This window comes from Gymnoscopelus microlampas (assembly GCF_963454915.1).
Source record: "Gymnoscopelus microlampas genome assembly, chromosome: 17".
Taxonomy (NCBI): domain Eukaryota; kingdom Metazoa; phylum Chordata; class Actinopteri; order Myctophiformes; family Myctophidae; genus Gymnoscopelus; species Gymnoscopelus microlampas.
In genome coordinates this window covers 32,694,459-32,718,554 of record NC_139954.1, presented here as the reverse complement: position 1 = coordinate 32,718,554, position 24,096 = coordinate 32,694,459, and the positions used below count along the sequence as shown (strand labels likewise).

Below are 24,096 nucleotides of genomic sequence, written 5' to 3'. Positions count from 1 at the left end.
GACAGAGGCACTGGCCTTAGAGCTGGAGCTGGTCCCTGGGCACTGCACAGTTGCCCACTGCTCCTAATAAGAGGGGTAAAATGTAGAGGACAAATTTCCCCTCTGGGAAGAGTGTAACTGCAGTGCCTAATTTCTTTCTTTTTTTGATAAGAAATATTTTGGGGGTTTTCTGAGACTTTATTCGATAGGTACAGTGGAGAGAAACAGGAATCATGGAGAGTGTAGGGGAGTGACATGCAGAAAATAGTCCAACCGGCCAGGAATTTAACCGGGGACTCGCTGTCAGGCATTTGAGCCTGTGTGGTATCTGCCCTAACCACTCGGCTGTCGGGTCTTCCCAACTACTTACCTGATTTATAATAAACTAATTTAGAAGTGTGTTGTAAAAATCTGTTTTTGATACAATTGGAGTAACATTGCAAGCTCCGATGCATCTGTCAAATTGCAATGTTCAGGAGTATCTTTTGAAAATGTGGCCAAATTATCAACTTGATGTATATGTAGTATACTGTTTATTCTTTGTTTTCAGATGAAGAGAACAGTCGCCATGTTGTGGTTAACTGTGGTGAAGCCCTGCTGAAGAACAACACTTACTGGCCTTTAGTTAGTGATTTTATCAATATCCTCTCACACCAAAGTGTAGCGAAGAAGTTCCTGGAGGACCATTCATTGTTGATGCTTTGGATGAGTTTCGTGTCATTCTTTCAAGGTAAATGTGATGTTCTGTATTGGCAGATTTGGCACTGCAATTATGTCATTGCCCTCAAAAAGTAGATCATGCACTTACTTGTGATCCATACAATATTAATGCATTTGCTGAATGAATGGCAAGTTTGAATAAATCAAACAACTGGTTTTGCAGAATGTTTTTTCTATGCTTGTTGTGTTTATGAAACCTGGCCCACTTTTATTAATGTCATTTGTGCATGTTGGTTTCATGCTGAATCTCTTACATTTTATTTCAATGGACCAGTGGGTGTTTATGCAAACTTTATTTTCACTTGTTATGCAGCCATGGTGAGGATTTTGGTTTAAACGATTGCACCAGCTCGGTTGTTTTCCAGTAGTATTGATATTATAACTATGTTACGTCCCACAAAGAACAGTTTAATCTCCTTAGTCTGTCATACATTTGTGTCATGGAGGAAGTGAGTTATGGGACATGTGACTCATTGTTACCGAATTGGAATTGTAGTTTGTTCTGCTCCCTTGCCGTGTGAACTGCACCACCGCACTAAAAATAACCCCCACCCTCACGCCATGGTCCACAGTATCCTCTTACTGATGTTACTTGCAGAGTGTCAACACATTGTATTGTATGTAACAAATTTGTACAGAGCCAAATGCATTTGACTTTAAAATAATATCCATGTTAATGTTACACTGCTGAATCGTGGCACATGTCCATGTGCAATCTCAATGTAAGGCTTTTTTACTTTATTTCCTGCTGTAGGTATGAACTTGAATAAGCGGGAGTTGAATGAACATGTGGAATTTGAATCTCAGACATACTATGCAGCATTTGCAGCAGAGCTGGAGGCCTGTGCACAGCCAATGTGGGGTCTCTTAACACACTGCAAAGTCAAAGTAAGTCTCTGCTGGTGCTCAGCTCTGAAGTGTTATTGCGGTGCGAGTCTCAGACACAGTCTGCTGCTTGCTCATTGAACTGATGTCGTTAAAATCTTGTTTGTGTGCAGGAGACACAGGAATACACTAAAACGGTGGTCCGCTACTGCTTGGAGACGCTGCAGATTTGGTTTGATGCCATAGGCTTTGTTGATGAGGTGAACCTAAAATTTTACCTGTACAAATCTAGACACACACACACACACACACACACACACACACACACACACACACACACACACACACACACACACACACACACACACACACACACACACACACACACACACACACACACACACACACACACACACACACACACACACACACACACACACACACAATATAAACACAGCACTGCACATCCAAGCAGTGTTTGACTGTTTTTCATTACTTGCATCTCTCTTACAGCCTGCTCCAAATCAAGTGACATTTCACCTGCCACTACATCGCTACTATGCCATGTTTCTCAGTAAGGTAAGGCAAACATATTTAACATGCATACTTGTAGATATGTGCAAATTAACAAATTATTAACATTATCAGGACCATACCAGCGCTGTGGCATGTTAAGTCCATTGACTACGGCTCACAGTATAATTGACACATTTATCAAAGCATATCATGTTTTTTTTATTTCTGAGGAAGCCATTGGATTCAGTTAATTTCAGTATGCAATGAAAAACAATTGCAGACTTTTGAAACTTTCTTGAGATGGGTAATCCAACACAATACATTTGAGATGGGTAATCCAACACAATACATTTCAGATGGGTAATCCAACACAATAAATATAACACTTACTTTTGTCAAAGTTATATTGTTGTTGTTTATTACGCTTGAAACGCACCAGGTATGCAAGCATAAGTGCACTGACGTACAAAGCCGATGGATACGACTTCCCAAACACTCCCAAATTTGTGCGTTCTCCTCAGACTGATGGTACAGATTTTAATGATATTCTATTTTAGAGAGTGAATTGTTTGAATAATTATGTTTTTATAGGCAGTAAAGTGCCAAGGGCTCGATCTGGACAGCCTCCTCCCAGACCAAGAGATGCTTATGAAGATCATGGTCCATCCACTCCAGATTCAGGTGTAGTACTATATGCCAATAAACGCATGAATCAACATCACCTCTTCCATGTCTACTCATGTTCAATGGTTGACTCTACGTTTCTTGGTCCAAATCTAGGCAAGTCTGTCAGAGATCCACAGCAACATGTGGGTGAGGAACGGTCTGCAGATAAAAGGACAGGCTATGACTTACGTGCAGTCTCACTTCTGCAATTCCATGATTGACCCCGACATCTACCTGCTCCAGGTAAGGACTGCTGAGCGTAACTCACAACGCTAACTGATTCGTCAGTAACACTTCATCTAAATGTTATTTTATTAATCTATTTACTTATGCATTTGTTTGTCTTGTGTGTATGTGTTTTCTTTATTTCACAGGTGTGCGCTTCAAGGCTGGACCCTGACTATTTCATCTCATCTGTGTTTGAGAGGTAAAGTCGCTATTAAAACGTGCTCATCTTCAGTCTCGCTGAAAATTTGGAGCTTTCCTTAAGCTGTTCATCTCACACAGGTTTAAAGTGGTTGACCTGTTGACCATGGCATCCCAGCATCAGAATGCTGTGCTGGACTCTGAGCAGGAGAGGCCAATGCTGGAAGGAGCACTGACCTTCCTCGTCATATTGTCGAGTCTCCGCATTCACTTGGGTAGGATCTGAAATGGCTGATATATTGAATCCAGTAGGTTTAATCGGCTGTTGTCAAGTTCTTCATCAATAGTACATCTTTCTCACTGACAGGCATGGCAGATGATGAGATCCTCAGAGCAGAGATGGTCTCCCAGCTGTGTATGAATGACCGCACTCACAGCTCACTGTTGGACCTCGTATCCTTCACGGCTTGCACCTACCTGGGCCAATGGCTTATTCTAACTTGGCTATGTGGAAGGCAATTTCCACCACTGAATAAAATGACAAAAAAGGCCTGAATTGTATTTTTTCCCCTCATAATTGTGACTTTCATTTCAGACTTTGTATCTTAGAATTCCATGTTGTTTTTCTTGCAATTGTGACTTATAGCACACAATTCTCGCACTTGCCTATTACAATTGCGAGAGGACAGATACTTGTCTATTGGATGCTTTTACTTAACCACCTTTCTTAAGATTCCTGAGAATCCCAACCCCAAGAGTGGCATAGTTCCAGGCAGCTGCAGCTTTGAAGAGATGCTTTCTGCCGTGGCTGACTTCAAAGCCCCTGTGTTTGAGCCAGGAGGCTCCATGCAGCAGGGCATGTACACGCCTAAAGGTAACATTCTATTGACAATTGGGGCCTGGCAAGCAAACAGCCCTAGTAAACTGCCCTATCATTGAAGAGACGATGACGAACGCACATTCTTTGTTTTGCCAACTACCCCCAACAACGCTATCTATTGGGTGCATTTTCTCTGCCCAGAGAGGGAACCAACGCACATGCAATCCCATATGCGCACATTAACCTGGATAGCAGTATAGCTCCCAAATATATATCACATTAGATGTGACCCCACTGGAAGCCTTCAATTATATTACCTTCATGCCTCCATGCCTTTGTTTCTGCTTTCATAATATCTGGAGGCATTCTGCTTTATTTAGTATAGACCTCTTGAATGTAATCATTAGGTATACTTATAAATATATTGTCATCACATTAATAGAAGTAAATGTTTCGCATTTCTACTCCAGAATAATTGTTGTCGTTGAGATATGAATGAATTACCATTAACACTAATGTTGGCGACTGTTCATGTGGTTCTTTGGGTGGCGATTGAGAAAACTGAGGCTTGTCAATGTTTGAATATTTGCAGCAATTTTGAGCATTAAAACTGCTTGTATCAAAGAGACCACTTGGGGGCAGCCTTATACCACCTACTGAGAATTGGTGAAAAATGAACAAATTGAGTCAATATGACCTTTTAACAGCCATTACTGAAATGTTTTCCATTTCTTCCCCCCCAACCAGCGGAGGTGTGGGAGAAAGAATTTGACCCCATCATGGTGGTTCTCAGAACAGTGTACCGACGTGACGTCCAGTCAGCGATGGACAGATACTCAGCATTGTAAGTTAACATCAGTGCCACAGTTCATCATATAAAAAGTTTAAAAACTTTGTTTTTAAACTTTCAATCTATGATGGTTTAGGTTGATCTGTTATGCATTAAAACTGTTCAATTCGCAAGCTTTTCTGTCCTGCTCGGTGTTCTAGGGTCAGCCTCTCTTTGCAACTGCACCTGAAAGGACAGGATAAGAAGGGTTAGGTCTACATGGTGATAGGGTTTGTTCCAATTAGATGGCTGTCGAGCAAAATCAATAATTCAAGCCAAACTGTAATAGAATGTAGGAAATCCCTTCTTGTTGGACTACGGTTCAAGGAGTCTCCCAGGGCAAATGTGTTGGAAGAGGTGAAGGAGACGGTGTCAGGTTAATGTCTTCAAGCTTAATAGAAAAAGATAAATGACTACAGTAAATATACCAAAAGTGGCACTTCCCACGACTGCTCCATTTTCTTTGTTTGGCATGGAAGTCGTTTGGAAGATTACATGGACTATTGATATATGTAATGCCATTTCTTGTGCATATGTACACTAAGAAATGCAGTTGAAGCAATCACTGAGATTTACAATAGCAGTTACATTTAGAATACATCACTTCATCATACCTATTCTCAATAGGTGGAATTATTACAGAAAAGAGAAAAAAAGTTTTTCATGTTCTAAACACAGGCATGTTTCTCCCTGAAACATATTGAGGTTGCCATCCTCTTTCAGAGTGTGATACCAGGCTTATTGTCTCCGCCAGGAGACTATGTTTTCACTTTCCGTCCCCCCCCCCCCTTGGCCAAGCTAACATTGGTCAAGCCCCACGTGACAATACGTTGAAAGAGTGTGCTCTGATTGGCTAGTGAGACGCATGACGTATAGCGGCCTATAAATAGATGTGTCACTTTGAAAGAGTCCTAGTCTCTTTCAAAGTGAGGTAAGACAGGAATAATCACAAAATGGCTGAGAAATGAGACGCATGACGTATAGCGGCCTATAAATAGATGTGTCACTTTGAAAGAGTCCTAGTCTCTTTCAAAGTGAGGTAAGACAGGAATAATCACAAAATGGCTGAGAAATGGCGGAGCAAAGACCCCTTGAAGCAAGCCACACGTTTCTAAACAAGGTGGCTACCTCCATGTTTAATAAAGACAATCCTGAGGATATCTCACTGAAAGACTTGCTGCAAGAAGCTAACATTGGTCAAGTGACACGTGACAATATGTAATATAAATAGGTAAGACAGGATTAATCAGGAACAGTACTGGCGGAGACCTGTGCTCCGAGGAGCACATTTTCTAGTTTTTCTTGTTCACACAGTCTGAATATGATGGATTGCCTGTCAGCTCGGCCACATTTTTATATAACCATGATCTTTCATTGCTAATGGAGACTTTGCCGTCCATCGGCTGTTTTGTTGCATAGACTGAAAGCCTTTGTGCAGTGAATTACTTCAGAGAATGTTGGCTGTCACATCATCAAATCCATGTTTTCGGATGGTTTTGCATTGTATCGACCCAGTTACTGCAAAGCTTAAGACGCACGTATTGAGTGCAGTAATGATAATTTTTATTTGCTTATGTTTTCTTGTCTCGTGGATAATGTTGTCCTCTAGCTTGAAACAGTCCGGCATTCACACCGGAAATCCCTGGCCACCTTACAAAGAGCGAACTCCTCTGCATCCTTGTTACAAAGGCCTTGTCAAGCTGTTGCACTGCAAGACACTACACATAGTTATCTTCACTCTTCTCTACAAGGTGAGCCTTTCAACAACTCCTCAGGCATCACGGATTTCCATCTGAATATACTTTTTGGCGGCGATAACAGTAGATGTGTGTTTTTCTAGATCTGGATGGATCACCAGAACATGTCAGAACACGTGTTGTGCATGGTGCTGTATCTTATTGAGCTGGGCTTGGACAATCAGGTTCAAGACGACAAGGAGGATGAGGTAAGATGTGGGCACTGGCAACCAGAGGGGATAGAAAACACGTCATATAGGCGATTCCCCTTGTACTGTGGTGGTGAATTATTACAGCTATATCACCTCTAGTATAGTTTTATTTGCCACATTCATAAAATGTTTGTGTCATGTCTCCAGGAACCATGCATCGAGGAGCACTGCCATGACAGTTGGTTCCCTGGCACTAACCTCCTGTCTAACCTGCACCATGTCATCAACTTTGTGAGGGTCAGAGTTCCTGAAACAGCCCCTGAAGTGAAGAGGGAGCCCCCTCCCAGCACCAGCACTGAAGCCTCCTCTTTTGGACAGGTGAGGGAAAACTTTGCAATGGCCTCGCTTCCTGACTGTGCCATGCAGCTTATAAGGGCATAGTTCACCATTTGTGAAAGGAAAAAAAGAGCCTTCCAGCATAACACCTGCTATTCTAAGTTATTAACCACTCAAGTCCTCTATAATTTGTAAACTAATACTTAGTTCATCGGGGTTGGCTCTAAACTTGTTCCTCTCTTTTTTCCCACTACACCAAATCTCTTCCCCCGAAAATAGCCTATCTACAAGCCCACAATGTATCACAATGACGCGTTGTGACCTTGTAGATTGGCTATTTTCAGCGAATCAATGCAAAACGATTCCGCCTTGAACAAATGTGTCACAGAGGTCCCCATTGATTGACATGAAAGAAAAGAATGAATGGAAATGCCCATTCTGTACTTTTCTAATTCTATGGGCTGGCCTTTAGAGGTGAGGAGCAACAAGCATCAGCTGCAGCAGAGTATGATTTATGGTGTCAATGAGATATCAAAATATATTCCCAATCCCATCGTTTGCCAATTATATAAGTAGCGAGCATTGAACTCCCAATTAGTGAAACGGTTAAAATGTCTACTATTTGAATATATATATATATATATACACCACATGGGTGATTTTCTTTTTCATTTTTTCTTTTTACCAAATGTGCGTTGTAAAATATGTTGTGGATCTCTGGTGTAAATTTATTTATCACAGCAATGGGAACACAAAATGAACAAATGATTTGTTGAATAAGTGGTTTATTATTCAAGCTACATGACAAATTCTAGCTAGCTAGTTTATGAACATCGCGGTTAAACTACACAGATTATTGATGAGTATTATTCAGATTATATTTGATCAATTGAGCTGTGGACATTTTAAATGAAAGTTAGATGGTCGATGGCATTTCTGCTTCCTTAATGACGATGGTCTGAATGTGAGAATCTCAATAACGCGGAATTATCATGATATAATTCAATATGATCAAAAACCCAAGCCTAATATTGAATTCATATTTAATTTAAAAATGTCTGTAGCTCTGAACAGACATGTGCACCGATCTTGCAACACCTCATTTTGTTGTTTGTTTGGTACCTTCATGTCCCTCCATCCCATATTTTTGTTTTTTATGTTATTTTGCCGCACTTGCTCCACAGAATTCCAGGCGTCTTTCAGGGAATTGGAGAGAGGTAGCTGTTTGCATCCCCATTTGTTATTCTCTGAACGGATAGGCTGAAGGCCTTATTTTATTTTTGTGACTTCAGCTGTTACATCTCTCTACTGAACGTGTGTGTTTGTGTGCTTTTATTTGTTAAATGAATTATGTGTGCATGTGACAGGAGATCTGCCGTGGCGTGTTTGGTTTTGTACGTATGATGGCGTACTTCAGCAGGTCCCTCCCTCTGGACTGCTGAAACTAATTATGTGTGTAATGCCGGTTTGGGTAAACGCTTTTTAACCGCATGTCGGTGTGATTGATGTTGTTCTGACTGGGCTGGTATGATGTATGTTTATTTAACAGAGCTGCTCGGGTCCTTTTGTCGGGTCAGGTCACATCAATCCTTCAGATGGTTCACATGCTCTTGCATCAGGGCGATTTAAAACAAATTTTCCTCAAGGGCGCAGTCGGTCTAAACCAGTTGAGGAAAGGTAGTCTTGAAACGTCAGCTGGAATTATATAATGGCCGTTTAATTTGACTCTTATGCGTGCTCAACATGGCTGACTATGCTAATGTGGCACCCCTCCAATCCATCTGAACCCAGCGCTCTTTCAGTGATAATGTAATTTGAGGGGAGATAATGTTTTGCTCAAACACAGACACACACAGCAAGTCCTGGATGCTTTGGAATTACAACCTGACTGATGCCAGATTTCTGGGTCTGATGCCGATCCCGGAGCTCCTAAACCTCGATATGAACAAAGTTTCAATTTGAGATCACATAATAAGTGCCGATATCGATGTCATCTAAAAAGTCACATAATGGGCGATATATCAGCCAGACATATATAATTCGGGCTCTAATTAGAACATCACTGTTACAGGTCCTGTTCTGCGCTCTGGTTTCACATTAGATTTCTTGTGCAGCACTTTGGTAACCTTGTGTTATATAATGTGCTATATAAATAAAGTAAATTGGATTACACTGTCAGGATTATTTTTGTGATGGTAGGGTCAGTTGCTTGTGCGTGTGTGTCTGTGTATAATTCCTGTATGTCTGAATGCATTGCACATGTGTATGCCTAGATGCACTTGCTCATTCATTAGATGCAACTCTGCACGTAACTTTCTGTTGCAGAACCTGCGGGAGGCCCAGTTGTTCAGCCTGGTTGCGGAACGCCGGCGGAAGTTCCAGGAGATCATCAACCGCAGCAGCACGGAAGCTGCACAGGCCGTCAGGCCCAAGAGCTCGTCAACGCGCTGGGTCCCCCCTGGCACGCCACCGCAGCTGGTCACGGAGATCCTGGAGATCCGCGAGAGCATGCTGTCGCTGCTCATTAAGCTCCACCAGAAGCTGTCGGCCAAGCAGAACTCCCTGCCAGCCTCCTGGCTGGAGGACACAGACACGGGCCGGCACGTTCACGGAGATGGCATCACAGCCATCGAACGCATCCTCGTCAAAGCAGCTGCTCGTAGCCGCCAGAGCAAGCGCAGCATCCAGGAGATCTGTGGAAAGGTCTGTCCTCCTGTGCCACCAAAGAAGAACAGTCCAGCTGACAAGAAAACCATGGATAAAGAAGAAAGGTAGCACTCAACAGTGTGGCATGCATAAAGCACCAAAACTGTAATGCATTTATACTTGTACTGTTTGTGAATCCATAACTTGGTGAAATAGAGGTAGTATTAAGTAACTCACTATTTAAAAAGATCCTCATTGGGTGCATCATAAACATTGCAATGTTCCTTTTTACGGCGTGGCTCTGTAGGAGTTAAGCCATTTAGAAGAGGGTCTGTCTGTGTCTGGAGGGTAATCTTGCAAACCGCTGGACCAATCGGCACCACAGTTGGCCACAGAAATACGTCAACAATTATTTTCCTCCACATGTGTATATAGAGTGTGTGTGTGTGTGTGTGTGTGTGTGTGTGTATATATGTGTGTATATATATATGTATATGTGTGTGTATATAGATAGATATAGAGCTCTCTTTTATTTTGTAATATACTTACATTTTATAATGGAAGACGACTGATGCAATAGATGACTGCATCATGCTGGCCACATGAAGTCCAAGATCCTCAGTTTGAGCCACACCGTGCTCTACCAATATGAATATTACATAAATAAATAATAAAATAATTATGATTAGCGATATTTTCGCGATAATATGCTTCAAACTTAAAATGCCACTTTTGTTGACACTTGAACTCCCAGCATCCCTATTCTGGGGGAAAACAGCAAAAATATATCGGATATTTGTCTAGAGTCGGAATCGATTTGTCTAGAGTGAAATAAGAGCGTACCAAATGTGCTCTTTACAGGTCCGTTTTATCAAGTGTAGAGGGTTTAATGGTACTGAATTTGCAGCTCAACAAAAGCTAATTCATCCTAGTGTATGACTGAGGACGATTATTGTTAGTGTTTTTTATCACTATAACGATTATCGTCCCATCCCTACCCTACTACACCGTGCCCATGTGGATACCGAGATCCGCCTGATTTGATTTTTATATTGCTCTCAAAAGACCGTTATTCCACTGCTATTTTTGGTGTGCGACACGGCGCGCAACCACATATAAATCAGACATTATTCTATGACTCCAATTCCCCCCTATAATAATGATGATGGAATGGACTATAAGCACTCAATAATGGCCTATTTCTGAGGTTGACCCACAGACAAAGACAAAGGTTGCATCTCTCCCATCTGCAAGGACTGTAGCAGTTGCCAAGGCAACCATTGGGGCAGTGATGCGGTTGGCAGCAGTGAAAAGCCAAAGAGTGGTGCTGCCCATTTCTCAGGCTGGTTGTCTGCGACCCTGAAGCTGTCAGTGAAAATTACTGAGCTGTGGTGCTCCTGTCAGCATTTGTTTATGTCCTCTTATTAGGGTCTCAATTTACAGTCGGCAATGTACCTTCCATATCTGCACAGCGGGCCATTGCCTGGGTCTGCTGGCCACATTATTAGCCTAATAATAATCCCACTGCAAACACTTGGTCACAAAAACCCTGTTGAAATCAAACATACGCAGTGCATAACAGTAGCTGGCACTATGGAGACAAATATGTTGCATACACAATGGAAGACCATGTAGTATTTGTAGAGGAAACATACCGCACAACAAGCATTTTAGTTTACTAGTGACTCTAATGCACTAGTGGAGGCCTAGAGGGAGCCGTGAATGCACTTAGAGAGAGGCGGAGGATTGTTAATGGCTTGTTATAAAGATGAATGCTGGTCTCGGTGGGTAAAACCACCATTGTCACTTTACAGGAGAATCTGTTGCTATGGTAATGGGTTACATAATTTTGAGCTGTTTTTTTCTAAAATCAAAGTGATGATACCAACATGCCTGCAGTTATGATTTTTGTAGTACACATTTTTTTTCCTTTCAGAATCAACTTACTTTTGCTCAAAATTGATAGAAATGTAACTGAACTTGATACTACTCCTATATATTTTTTCAGACGTCAGAGGGCGAGGGAGAGACAGCAGAAACTGCTCGCTGAATTTGCCTCCAGGCAGAAGAGTTTCATGGAAACTGCTATGGATGTCGGTAAGAGGCTGTCAAACATTTTCTCAATGCCTTCCCTCCATTTGTAACGTGTGGCTTAAGCAAGGCGTTCCCCACACTACAGAAGTGGTTGTTTCAAGCTTTTGGCCTTGTGATAACCCATGGTTATGACGACATGCAGTTTGTTCTCACTTGCAGCCATATGAGCGCTTGTAGGACACTTTGTTGACCCCTCTGGTTGACGCAAAACATTTTTACGATGAAACTAAAACCATCTCTCTTTTGCCTTTTCTCAACTGAGGCAAGGTGACAGTGGCTCCCTGTTCCCACTGCCATGTCTGGGGGCCTGTCAGGAGAAACTGAGAATGATACTCATGCGGGGGGGGGCGCAGGGAGCGCACAGGATCAAAAGCAGTAATAGTTGGCCGGACTCCCAGGGCCCACCCTGACACGCCATGTTTAGAGAATGAATAATGGTGGCTGTGATCAGACGGCGCTCTCGGGCATCGGCTGCATTCAGACCCACATCTGCAGTGCCTCCCGCTGAGCGGCAAGATCTACTGCTCTCCCTCCAGCTCACTGCTGGTGGCTCTGCATCACCTTCACTGCTGGGTGGACTTTAAATTGGGACAGGAACATGCAGATTTAGGTCAAGTGACAGCAACGATGGTTGATTTTAATAATCTCTGTGATTTCTGCGTTGCAGATCGTTGTATCCTGACTGTATCCTTACTGGGAATGGAACACAATGTAAATGTTTTAAAAACAAATCACAGTCCTCTATCCTGTCGTCGGTGATACCGACTGACCTTTCTAAAATGGACTTACCGACTGACTTTTTAAAATGGATTAGGAGGAGTTTATATTTTATTAGTATGAAAAACTGCCTTGGCTATTCATTTTTATTTCGCTGAATGTATTAAAGGTGATGGGGAATGTAAATATTGGATTTGAACAAGGTGGTATGGTGGGACAGCCCAGACCATTTGTTCAAACTAATCTTTCCAGCACAACAGCGCGATGTAGAGTATAAAACTAGGGCAAACATAAGCCTCTACATCCAAGGACAACCATGCATTCCATTTCATACATCCATGCAAACAAAATCCCAAAGGTTTTTGCCATTACTTTTTTTGTCTGATTAAGGCTCATTGCTAACTTATAAGAATTGATGCCTGTTACTCTTTATAGGAGTTGCTCTGTCAGACAACAGATGTTTTGGCTGTTACTCTTTATAGGAGTTGCTCTGTCAGACAACAGATGTTTTGGCTGATTTGGTCATTCATTTGTGACTTTTACTTTGACAGTGTTAAGTGGTATGTTGTTATGAATAACATGTTATTCACACTCTGAAAGAATTACTTAAGTGATATTACAGAAAATGCCATAAAATACAAGCCATCTACTTATATGGAGAATATATATAATGCATTATGGGTTTATTCACAGACCTCATGTTCTATATAGGAAACATGGGCAGCACCTCTGTCCTTGTATATTACCTTGCTGTGTGGGTGTGCTCACGTGGACGCTCATGCGCATGCTTGCACACACACAAGGGGTGGCTCTATGTGTGCTAGGATGTCCTGAGGCTAACACGCTCACGTTGACATCTAATGCAAACAGTTTCCATTTCCCCAGGAACACAACAACCTCTCCTGAGATCACATTCCTCAAAAAAGCAATAAATCAATTTCCAACATGAGTTGACATTTCTCCACAATATTTACTGATCGAATTGAACACAGTCCTTAACATTTAAAACTAATTTCACATCCGTAATTAATCTTTGTGTTATGCCAATCACACAGTTACATTTGTGGCCTGTATTGATGTAAAGCATTTGCAGTCCACTGCGCCTATGCTTTCATTCATCAAAGCACGTCAAGTGATTTTCATATGTCTTAATCAGTAGTGCTGCTGACCTGAGACCAGTGCACTTGCACAAGTGGCAAGAACTTTGCCTTTTTTTTCTTTATTGAAGTAAAGATACTTGGTGGAATTCTTTATTTCTTTCTTGATTTGTGTGAACCAGAAAGGAAAAAAAATGCTACAGAGCTTGTGGCTATATTTGCCCCTAAAAAGGACTGTGGTTTGCAGTGCCTGGTGTCCATAACGGTGGTTTGTTAGCTTGTTGTTTAAGCCTGCCTAAAGGAAATCTTTCACAGCACATTACCTCCCATTGTTTTTGTTTATCACACACTGCTGGCTTTGCTCATCCCCACTGATTGTTTTTTTTCTTCCTTATCTCCTAGTCTGATCATGGCGTAGAAAATCAAATCAGAACATCTCTCATTTATATTGGCTCTTATATTTTTGTATTTGCGAAAATGTTTTTTTTTTCTGTGAATGTGCTGAGTTATAGTGATTTGTTTTTTTGTGGCAGAATCCCCAGACACTGAAGCAGCCATGGACCTGGGAGGATCTGAGGTGATGGAGTCTGAAGTCCTTTATGACTGTGTGATCTGTGGCCAGAGTGGACCCTCCACTGAAGACAGGCCCACTGGACTGGTGGTTCTACTCCAGGCATCTTCAGGTACTGCATCACCCACCATCCAACTCCATTCCTGCACCTAATGAATAGCCTATACAGTACTGCTGTTGTTTCACCATACTGTTGATTTGTAGTTCAATTTAAATGTCCTGCAAATGAAATTGCACAATGGTGATGGTGTATTTCACAGACATTAGAATCTACTCTATCACAAGCCTTGCCTTTTAAACCAAACCCGTTATTCATGGGAGCTTAGATCCCCCATATTGGAAACTTCATTTAAATAGGGAGGTTAGCTGTTGTTTTAATTGGCTCATTTATCATCCATGTTGATCCCTGCTTGCTTGTATGTGAGCCTGTGGCAGTTAACAGGTAATTTCTGTACCATCTTTGTGGACAGAGGAGGATCATTCACTGTCATGAAAATAAATGACATGTTTGACTAGTAATTAGTCACGTTCATAATGCGGTTTTCAGGATGCTCTGCCCTGAAGGTCAAAGGAACATCTTGCATGGTCTGCCACCTTTTTTCACATTACAACCATCAGAAAACCCATGTAGACCCTGCATGTGAATTATTTTGATTGATTATTTTTGGTTTATTACAGTGCACAATTACACTGTCCTCATTGGTGACCAGAAACCATAGTTTATAAACTGTCTTTGTTTTTTCTGTTGGCCGATTTCACTGCCACTGATTACTGAGATTATGTGCCGGAAATTAGCTGTCATTGCTGTGTGTGATTTATCAGTCATTATTTTGCATCAGGCTGTGTAAAGGGGAAACCTCTATATTTGACCGCTGGCAGTTATTAACACAGCATATGTTCTCTCGCTGCATTCTCCGTCCTTGATCGCCATCCTTGATTGTTTTATGTAAATATTATAGTCGACCATAATACATAAGTACATTCAGAATATTTCACTACGATGAATTAAGGTCTGGTTCATTACTGCGGCTCACTGCAAGGTTTTATGCTTTGATTGTCTTTCAGTGCTGGGCTACCGATGCAGAAGCCAAGAGGCTAAGAAGCTACCAACTAGCGACGAGGAACACATCTATCCGGCAGACACGTGTGGAGCAGCCCATGACGTCAGGCTTATGCTCATGCAGAACCTCTTCAAGGATGTAGGTGGTGCAGTCGTACTAAACTTCTAAAGTTATGTGGAAGCCTCCCTCTTCTATCAATTTCGAGAACAAATTCCAATTACCCATGAACCATTTCTTCCTGAGTGGGGTTCAGGTGATTCTGCACCTTTTGTGGGCAGACTGTCTTATCCTCATCCTTATCTTGGCACGCTGTGCCCGTCTACCTGTCAACAACTTTACCAGCCACAAAAGGAGACGAGATGGGTTCATGACAGAGCTCAGCGTTAGCTTCAACTCCATGTCTTTATCAGGCCAAAAGAGATTTGGAGAATGTTGCAGTTCGGTCAGGACATTTGGCTACTACTCTGACCAAACCTTCCTCTCCGCTAGCAGATGTAGAACTAAAACACAACACAACACTTGCATGGACAGAACATTGTACACTAGTGTCCAGTTGACTAGATAGTTGAAAAGATATTGAAATTGTTTAATCAGTCCAAATTTTGCTTTGCCAAACATTATATTGAAGGGTATGAGCATTCTCTTTCTGATAATACAGCTTTTTTTGTCTATTTTTCAGAGCTCTTGTTTGCAGTCTGTGTCCATAGGCTGGGATGGAGGTGTCTACGTTCAGACCTGTGGACATACCCTTCACATAGATTGCCACAAGTCCTACATGGAATCTTTGAGGGTAGGGTAGATACAATTTTGTCTGTTACTGCATCATAGCATGCTGTTTCCTGAGAATGTCATCTATCTGGGCTCGGCTAGCGCAGCGGTAAAGTTCCTGCACACCACTGCAGAGACTAGGGGTTAAAAAAATGTGCAGATGCGACGGCCGTTCCAATGAACACAATTGCCTGTATTCACGGGAGGGAAGCCGGGTGGGGAGGGTGATCTCTGTTTCTGCACTAGAGACTCCTACAGATTGATCAGGGCACCTTTTTCAGTGGGGTGTGGAACTAGGAAGAATAAAAAGTACCCCACATGTGTTGCTTCTTCCCGGCCTTGAAGTATCTGAGGAGACACATGGTTTTCTCTTCTCTCCGTGAGACCAACTGTAGGAGTTGGCAATGACAAGGTACTAGAATACACAGGGAATTGGTATAACAACCCTGTGAAACTCTGGGCCACGCAAGTCAGGAATGATGCAAGTCAGGAATACACGCCCCACCTGTTGTGCAATGCTCCTGTTATTTTATGTACTTGTACCCATTGTCTGCCCCATTCGCATTGCGTTTTGTTTCACGCCGCTTTCGTTCCCTTCCTTCACCCTTGACCACAGCTCTCGTACTTTCTGTTCCATTGCACACGCTGAGACGTACATTGGTGATGGTGACATGACACAAACATTAGGTGAAGGTCTGCCTATTAGTTCAGCTGACGGGTCAAGGTGGTCAATCAGGGACGTATATCGGCTAAGAGACACAAATGTGTTGCTTAGCCGATATAAGTTGGCTAAGCGACTTACATCACATACTATCACATACACAGTATGTGTGCGTACACACACATATTGCCAATCAGGGAAGCTAATGTATTCACCCCCCCCCCCCACCAAACACGGAGATTTGGTGCATCGACAGATCCGTGGTGAGACAGATACAGTCTTACACATTGTATTTATCTTCTCTGAAACCATTGGTCCAATCAAATTGTCACTCGGCACTGCACACCCCATGTCATATGGGACACACGCCAAGTTTGGTCCGACGGCCTCCGATTTATGCTTGGGAGACACACACATACATACACACACACAGGTGTTGTGAATTGATATATATAGGTACAGTAGGTAGATGGATAGATGACTGGGAGAAAAAAAGATGCTTCTGGGCAATGTTGTTGTATATATTTTTGTCTTGTGTGTTGAGTTGAAGTGTGCTCTGTGTCTCCAGAATGACCAGGTTCTGCAGGGCTTTTCAGTTGACAAGGGTGAATTCACCTGCCCACTGTGTCGGCAGTTCGCTAACAGCGTTCTTCCTTGTCGCCCCGGGCGCGGCACGGAGTCTGCTTCCTGGCACGCACCTACCAACAAGAAGACGTGTGTGCTGGTGAAGGAAGTGGAGGACCTTCAGTTGCAGCTGGGACTTTTCCCAGTAAGTATAATTTTAAACACTTGAACCCCAGCATAGCCCACTTGAACCCCAGCATAGCCGATCTACAAGCTCACAATGCAACGCATTGTTTATTAGGATGCCCAGAAGCTTTTTCCATGACAAAAGCTCATCTTTCTGGGGTCCGACACAGAGAAACATTTGAACAAAAACATTAATTTCATCAACTTAACAATCACTATAATCTAAATAAAAATAAGAAATAAAGATGCAATAAAAGTAGTACAATTAAAACTAAACCAAAATCACTTAAAACACATGAAACGTTGTGCCTCTGCGGATTAGTACAGGCTTGTTTGCATAAGGTGTTCTTTTAACTTTTTCTTAATGGTGAATTTTGTATTTGTATTAGTTAGGCAATGGGTTCCATCCTATTACAGCTCTATAGATAAAGAAGATTTGGTCTAGGTGCTACCAGATAACCTGAACTGGCTTGTCTAGTCATATGGTTATGTTCATCTCTATCCTACCTGGTCAAAGAAATACTGTGGGTTGTTTGTACGTTTCTGAAAAAGGTGAGAATACGTCAATGTAATCTATTCTCAACAGTAAGCCATGATAGACTTCTGTGCATTTCTTGGAGCACTGGAGAGCTAATCTGGCAGTTTTGTTTTGAGGTGTTTGCAATTTTTGTATGTCTTTCTTCGTAGAGCTTTCTTGTGAGCTTGTAGATCAGTTGTACAGTTGTAACACAGATCAATTTGACTAGGAATAGGAGGTTTAAGTAGTTAAAGGCCTAGAGGTAAGGTAGGGTTGTTCTGAATATTATATTCCAAATAACGACATATTCCAAATTGGCATCAAATGTTCTCCTGTCACCTCATAGACCTAATGTATACAAATAAGATCCAAATGCCCATCACAAAAAAAAAAAAAAAAAAAAAAAATATATATATATATATATTTTATATAAAAAAAAAAAAAAAAAAAAAAAAAAATATATATATATATATATATATATATATATATATATATATATATATATATATATATATATATATAGCTGTTTTCTTTTAGGTCCGTTAGCATAGAAAGGTTTGGAAGCACATGAGCAAAGAACATGCTAAGCCTATGAATGAAATGTATCCTTTTCACCTCTAGACGGAGTCCAACTTGAGTAAGGAGATGGAATTAATCATTAAAGACATCAAGAACGCTACCCAGAAGAAATACATGGACTATGGGAAGAACCCTGGCTCTCCTGACAATGATTTCCTCTTCATATACTCTGTGGCAAGGTGAGAGAGCACAACCCCCTTTCATAGATCTTAATTCACGTAGACATAACCTCTTATTCCTAGAGATAAGCAACCATTCAGGGTAGAGATACCCAGATCGATCGGACAATTCCTTGTCGCCGATTGCACAATCTGATGGAGAAGTATAAATCAGGCCTCAAGTTGAGCCCAGCTGCTACTCCCTCCTCGCACCCTCGGCCCCCTCACACACACAATAAACATACACTGACACAGACATAGACTTGCCCAGCAAAGTGAAGGTGTTACTGGATTGACCATTGGAGTAATACATTATCATCAATTATGGATGTTCCCAGTGATTAATTTCACTGACGTGTACCAGAGATTTTTTTAAATGTTTATTTGAATATTCAAAGATGAATTCGTTAAAATTGAATTGGCAATAAAAAATAGCCAAAACAAAGCACATTTTGTAAGGCCAAATCCCATTGAAAGTGTATTTAGAGCAGCGGTTCTCAAACTATGGGTTGCGACCCAAAGTGGGGTCGAGCATTGGCGGGGAGGTGGGGGGCCTCTTGCTCTTAAAAGAGCTGTTTTGGGTGAAATGCATGGAACCAAATGGACCCGTAAGGCCGCTTGGAGTTAAAGGAGAATTTTGGACTAAAGTTTTATTACCTTTTCTATGATGTTATGATATCTTAGGTAGGGATGGAGCTCGTTAATTTTTATTGATAATGAGCACCTTATCGAGGCTGCTTATCGAACCGAGCTTTTATCGAGCCCACTATCGATCTTTTTCTATTATTAAGAAAAAAGACGTGAGGCGAAAAATTCTGAACAGAACCGGTATCTTTTTTTATTGGCCAGCTGTAACAGTGAGTTTGTGGCTGACCACTATCTAAAATTAAATGAAGATGACAAAAGTAAAAAATATTTTTGCCTATCATTAAAACAACCATTCATATAATGTGCAATAAGTGTCAAATGGCTTTATATTATGAATAGTACTGTAATAATTACTATAAAATCTCCATGTCTCTTCAACTTTTTATAAACAAAAAATGCATAGTTATTTTTTCTATTATTTTTTCTTTGTTTTAACCAAAATATATCACTTGCACTACATTTTACAAGAGCCTTCAAATACAGTACTTTTCTAACAGACAGAAGGCAAGTGACCTTTTTACTTTTGGAAAATAATATTGAAGAAACGGTTAATGTGTGTACTGTCACTTTAAAAGCGCAATGTATACTTCATCGTACGACGGTGTCACGCACCAAACATGGCCGATTTCCAAGCTCACACTGCGTCTGTTCGCACCACGTTGTGAGCTTGTAGATCTGCCATTTTCGGCAACGATAGACTGAGGGACGGACAGCGCTGTTTGGCACAACTTGCAGCTATCAATACACTTTTAGACCAACATGTTTGTGCCAGCGTGGGTGATTAGATTTATTTCTTGATCGCCTCTTGTTTTGGGCCGCTACACTCGATAACAGGCTCGACAAGCCTAAAGCTTATCGAAAACCGGGTCTCGATAAATTCATGCCCGGGTATATAATGGACCCGGTTTTCGAGCTCCATCTCTAATCTTAGGATGAATGGTACAGTAGAAAAATGTCATAACTCCACCCCTGGTCCGCCACAGCTTAAAAAGGTGCGCGGATAGGCCTTAGGTTAGATCACATATTTTAATAGCTTTTTTTATTTTATTTTTTTGTGAGAGATCTGATGTTCATAGTGACAGAACAACACTATGCAACCAAAAAAAACAAAAAACAGAAGTCTCGCTAGACGAGATTTCAATCTCGTCTAGCAAGACTTCTGTTTTTTTTTTTCTTTTTTTTCTTTTTTTGCATAGTGTTCTGTCACTATGAACATCAGATCTAAAAAAAAAAAAAAAAAGCTATTAAAATATGTGATCTAACCTAAGGCCTATCCGCTTCAACTGTAAGTGAGATTCCCCATTCTAGTGAATGAGGCAGCTTAGAGGGCTTTTAAGCTCTGGCGGACCAGGGGTAGAGTTATGAAATTTTTCTACTGTACCATTCATCCTAAGATATCATAACATCATAGAAAAGGTAATAAAACTTTAGTCCAAAATTCTCCTTTAACACTGGTAAATTGGCGCTGGAGGGGTCCGCATCACAGAGGCAGTGGGCAGTACGAGGTAATCTGGACGATTCACCTCCAGGTGTGTATATTGGATGTGAGCAAAGTACTTACAAACTTTTCTTTTTTTTCTTTTTTTTTTTTTACCGTCTGAGTCTGTAGCTATAAGCTTCACTCACTGCACTGGGAAGTGACAATGCCAGCAGCCAGGCTGCAGGTGACCAGCAATGCGCACATCAGTGTGACAGGCCTTGCAAATCACTCTTGTTAATACTTAATTCGCATGCATTTGCTGATGTATTAATCTTCTTGTTAAAAGCAACATTTTATTAAGACATTACAGTAATATGGTGCAAAATATAAATGTTTGTGTGTCCAATCCACTTTTATTTATAGAGGACATTTAAAACAACAGTGTTGAACCAAAGTGCTGTACACACAGTAAACAAATATAAAATACTAAGAGTAAAACAATAGGGAAAAAACAGAGGGTGCATAGACACGTAACGGAAACAGCAACTCAGCAAGTCTGAATCATCGAAAGCCAAGGAGTACAAGTGAGTTTTAAAACGCGATTTAAACACAGGCAAGGTTTTAGACATGGGGTGGAAGATGGTTCCACAGTTTACATTGTACATTGGTGCCAACCCATTTAAAGACTTTAAAAACAAACAAAACAAACAAAAACGGAATCCTTTAACGAACAGGGAGCCAGTGGAGGGAGGCAAGAATCGTTTGTTTGTATCCCCTTCATGCTAAAATGAATCTGAAAGTGACTTCTAAGTTTCACTTCCCCCCCAAAACCAAAAGGACAACTTTATTTTCCATCCTGAATGGCAGGCCTAAAATGATTATAGATTTCTTTTGAACTTTGGCTTGCAGTACTGCAAATAGCCAGAGAGATTATATTGCCTTGCTTTTGGCTGTTCAATATTCGTTTGCTAATTCAGAGTATTTGTTGTGTTTTCAAAATGTAGTTTGTTTTTAAATGTGTGGTGTACAACGAGGCGTTTTGATACAGGAAAATAAACAATACGTAGGTGAAGTTCACTGCGATGACATTTTGCAATGTCAGGACACCCTGGAGTGCATTATTGCTCTTCCACTATGGCCATAAAAGAAGAGGGGCTGTGTCTATCATTCACTTTCATTTTTGAGAAAAATGCAAACAAAAACTGCTTTGTCTTGGTAACCACTATATAATCCAACAAAGAGCTGTTACAGTTTGGTTATTGCTTGGTATAGTTACATGATATTTAATACATCATGAGCTTTGAATTAGAACGGTGATTAAACTGTTGACCCTGTACGAGGTGTCCTGACATACAATCTTTTCATGTATGTCCGCCAGAAAATCTGAAACTGGACAGGCAAACATGGTGAAACTTGACACACTGCAACCTTTATGCACCTGATATGATTTAATCTAATTCACAGTCTTGCGTCCCTCTGAGGCTCTTAAGAAAATACTATGTCTAACCCTTGACTCTAAGTCGTATGCGGGCATGTGGGAGATCTCTGAGTCAAAGTCCTAAGCAGAGATTTGAGCAATGATATGGTCACAATGGGTTATCTCTGGGTGAATGTCTGTGGCTACTGACCTCTATGCCTGCTCTTCTCAAACAGGGAGGTCCTTCCAACTGCATGTGTGCGCCAGTGCGTATACACACACACACACACACACACACACACACACACACACACACACACACACACACACACACACACACACACACACACACACACACACACACACACACACACACACACTGGCCAGTGGACTAAACGCTTGCCTGCTCTTCTCTTTTTTTTTATGCCGGCTCCCTAGCTTGAATAACAATTACTGTTCAGAAAGGAAGCAGTGTATTCTCCTCCGAGTTTAGTTGTAGTCTGATTTTGTTACATTTGTTAAAGTTTTTCTTTTCTTTTTTTCTTTGTGTAGGTGCCCTAGAAAAGGAATTGGACTTTGATTTTGGCAGATGTTGCACAGTCATTGTACCTGCATCAAATATATAGATTACTTGGCATTTTCTGAAAGTTGCTCGGCGAGCGGTTGAAGGGCTGTCTTGATTGGCTTCATTCATACTTCTCTAATTATTCTGCTGTTTTGGGACCAGAGGTGTTGTGGGAAAAATGTTCGTTCTAAGTGGCATTAGCAGCTTTGTCAACTTAATCTTCAGTAAAATGGTATTGACTCCAGTTCCACCATCGTCACATGAGCCCTTTATTAGGTCTGACTGTGTATAGATTTATTGCACACCATCTGACTTATTTCTTAGGCTCCTTTTGGATGGAGTGCTTATTCACTGCTTGCTTGCTTGCTGCTTAGTCACTCTCCTGGGAAAGTGCTTCTTCCTAGATTTCGGCAATATCTTGAAATGGTATGTTTTTTTTCCTTTAATCTGAGTGATTGTAAAAGGTTGGTTGGTTGAGTGGAACCCTTATTTGTATTTTGCTCTATTAGTATTTTCCAATCAGCTGGTCATAGGTCAAAGAAATGGCTGGTTTGCACCCTGGTTTTAACACACCAATTCCTAAACCTCTGCCCTTGCTAGACCTCACCCCTCCCGACCTTTGCACTCCCAAATGCGGTAGTCCCCTCACCCTCCACCCTGTAGAGATGGATCCCCTGAGTGTGTCTGGGTGCCTGTTGGCTCTCTGAAGTTCAATGAACAGTGCAAATTGCCTGAGGAGTGGAAAATTCCTCAGTCACAGGGGTGCTCTTATCAGCAGAAGCCAGATGGAGCTTCACCGTGGCAACATTATCTATGTGAAATTGCTTTTTCTCCCAGGAAACCCAAGGATTTGCCCCCACCTTTCTTGGAACCATACAAAGAAATGGCCAGCGGCAGGATAAAAACACAGTGTTCAGTCTAATTTTAGCAATACCTATCAGTTTTTACTATCAATGTATTCTGTTGAAGTCTCTAAGTACTTTATGTTTTCACTGTTTTGGAGAAGGGAATTGAAATCTGGAGTGAAATGTTTGGATATGCATGGAAAATGCACAGTGGGGATTGTGTATGGGAGCTGTGCATGGAACCGCTTTTATGCTAATGGTTCAGCTTGTACAAGGGCAGAGTCTCAGAAAGTTGCCATTTATTTGATACAGAATTGCTGCAGCCAAACGGCCACATTTAACGGTAAATGGCTTGGCTACATCTTTCATCTTCCTATTACATTTTGTGAAAGTTGCAGTCAGCATACCTAACCAAAAGCTGAATTTGATGATACTGTACCCCCCCCCCCTCCTCCTATCTCTTGTGTTATGGAAGGGCCAGAATATTATGGAAGGGCCATAATCAAACAGTCCTTTTGGCATATCTGCATGTCTGTCATGGCTATGTACACATATGAACATGTTTTTCAAATTGTTTTGCAGTATTAATTCATTTTGTTTTCTACCAGGAATTGTTGCATTTTGAGATCTCAGGGCG

General features: G+C 41.3%; 1 protein-coding gene across 2 annotated transcripts in view; it reads left to right on the top strand.

Moving 5' to 3' along the window:
• ubr3 (ubiquitin protein ligase E3 component n-recognin 3) overlaps positions 1–24,096 on the top strand; it is a 46,378-nt gene that overhangs the window by 7,768 nt on the left and 14,514 nt on the right. Inside the window, exons 9-30 of one of the 2 annotated variants that reach the window (XM_084083731.1) lie at positions 530–709; positions 1,454–1,587; positions 1,698–1,784; positions 2,038–2,103; positions 2,632–2,721; positions 2,821–2,949; positions 3,081–3,133; positions 3,214–3,347; positions 3,440–3,525; positions 3,805–3,946; positions 4,640–4,736; positions 6,331–6,472; positions 6,562–6,666; positions 6,817–6,987; positions 8,130–8,162; positions 9,271–9,716; positions 11,600–11,688; positions 14,033–14,182; positions 15,136–15,269; positions 15,811–15,921; positions 17,129–17,329; positions 18,449–18,585. In XM_084083731.1, the coding sequence (XP_083939857.1) occupies positions 530–709; positions 1,454–1,587; positions 1,698–1,784; positions 2,038–2,103; positions 2,632–2,721; positions 2,821–2,949; positions 3,081–3,133; positions 3,214–3,347; positions 3,440–3,525; positions 3,805–3,946; positions 4,640–4,736; positions 6,331–6,472; positions 6,562–6,666; positions 6,817–6,987; positions 8,130–8,162; positions 9,271–9,716; positions 11,600–11,688; positions 14,033–14,182; positions 15,136–15,269; positions 15,811–15,921; positions 17,129–17,329; positions 18,449–18,585 (2,917 nt within the window). The remainder of the gene's footprint in view (positions 1–529; positions 710–1,453; positions 1,588–1,697; positions 1,785–2,037; positions 2,104–2,631; positions 2,722–2,820; positions 2,950–3,080; positions 3,134–3,213; positions 3,348–3,439; positions 3,526–3,804; positions 3,947–4,639; positions 4,737–6,330; positions 6,473–6,561; positions 6,667–6,816; positions 6,988–8,129; positions 8,163–9,270; positions 9,717–11,599; positions 11,689–14,032; positions 14,183–15,135; positions 15,270–15,810; positions 15,922–17,128; positions 17,330–18,448; positions 18,586–24,096) is intronic. The other variant, XM_084083732.1, reaches the window with a different exon arrangement.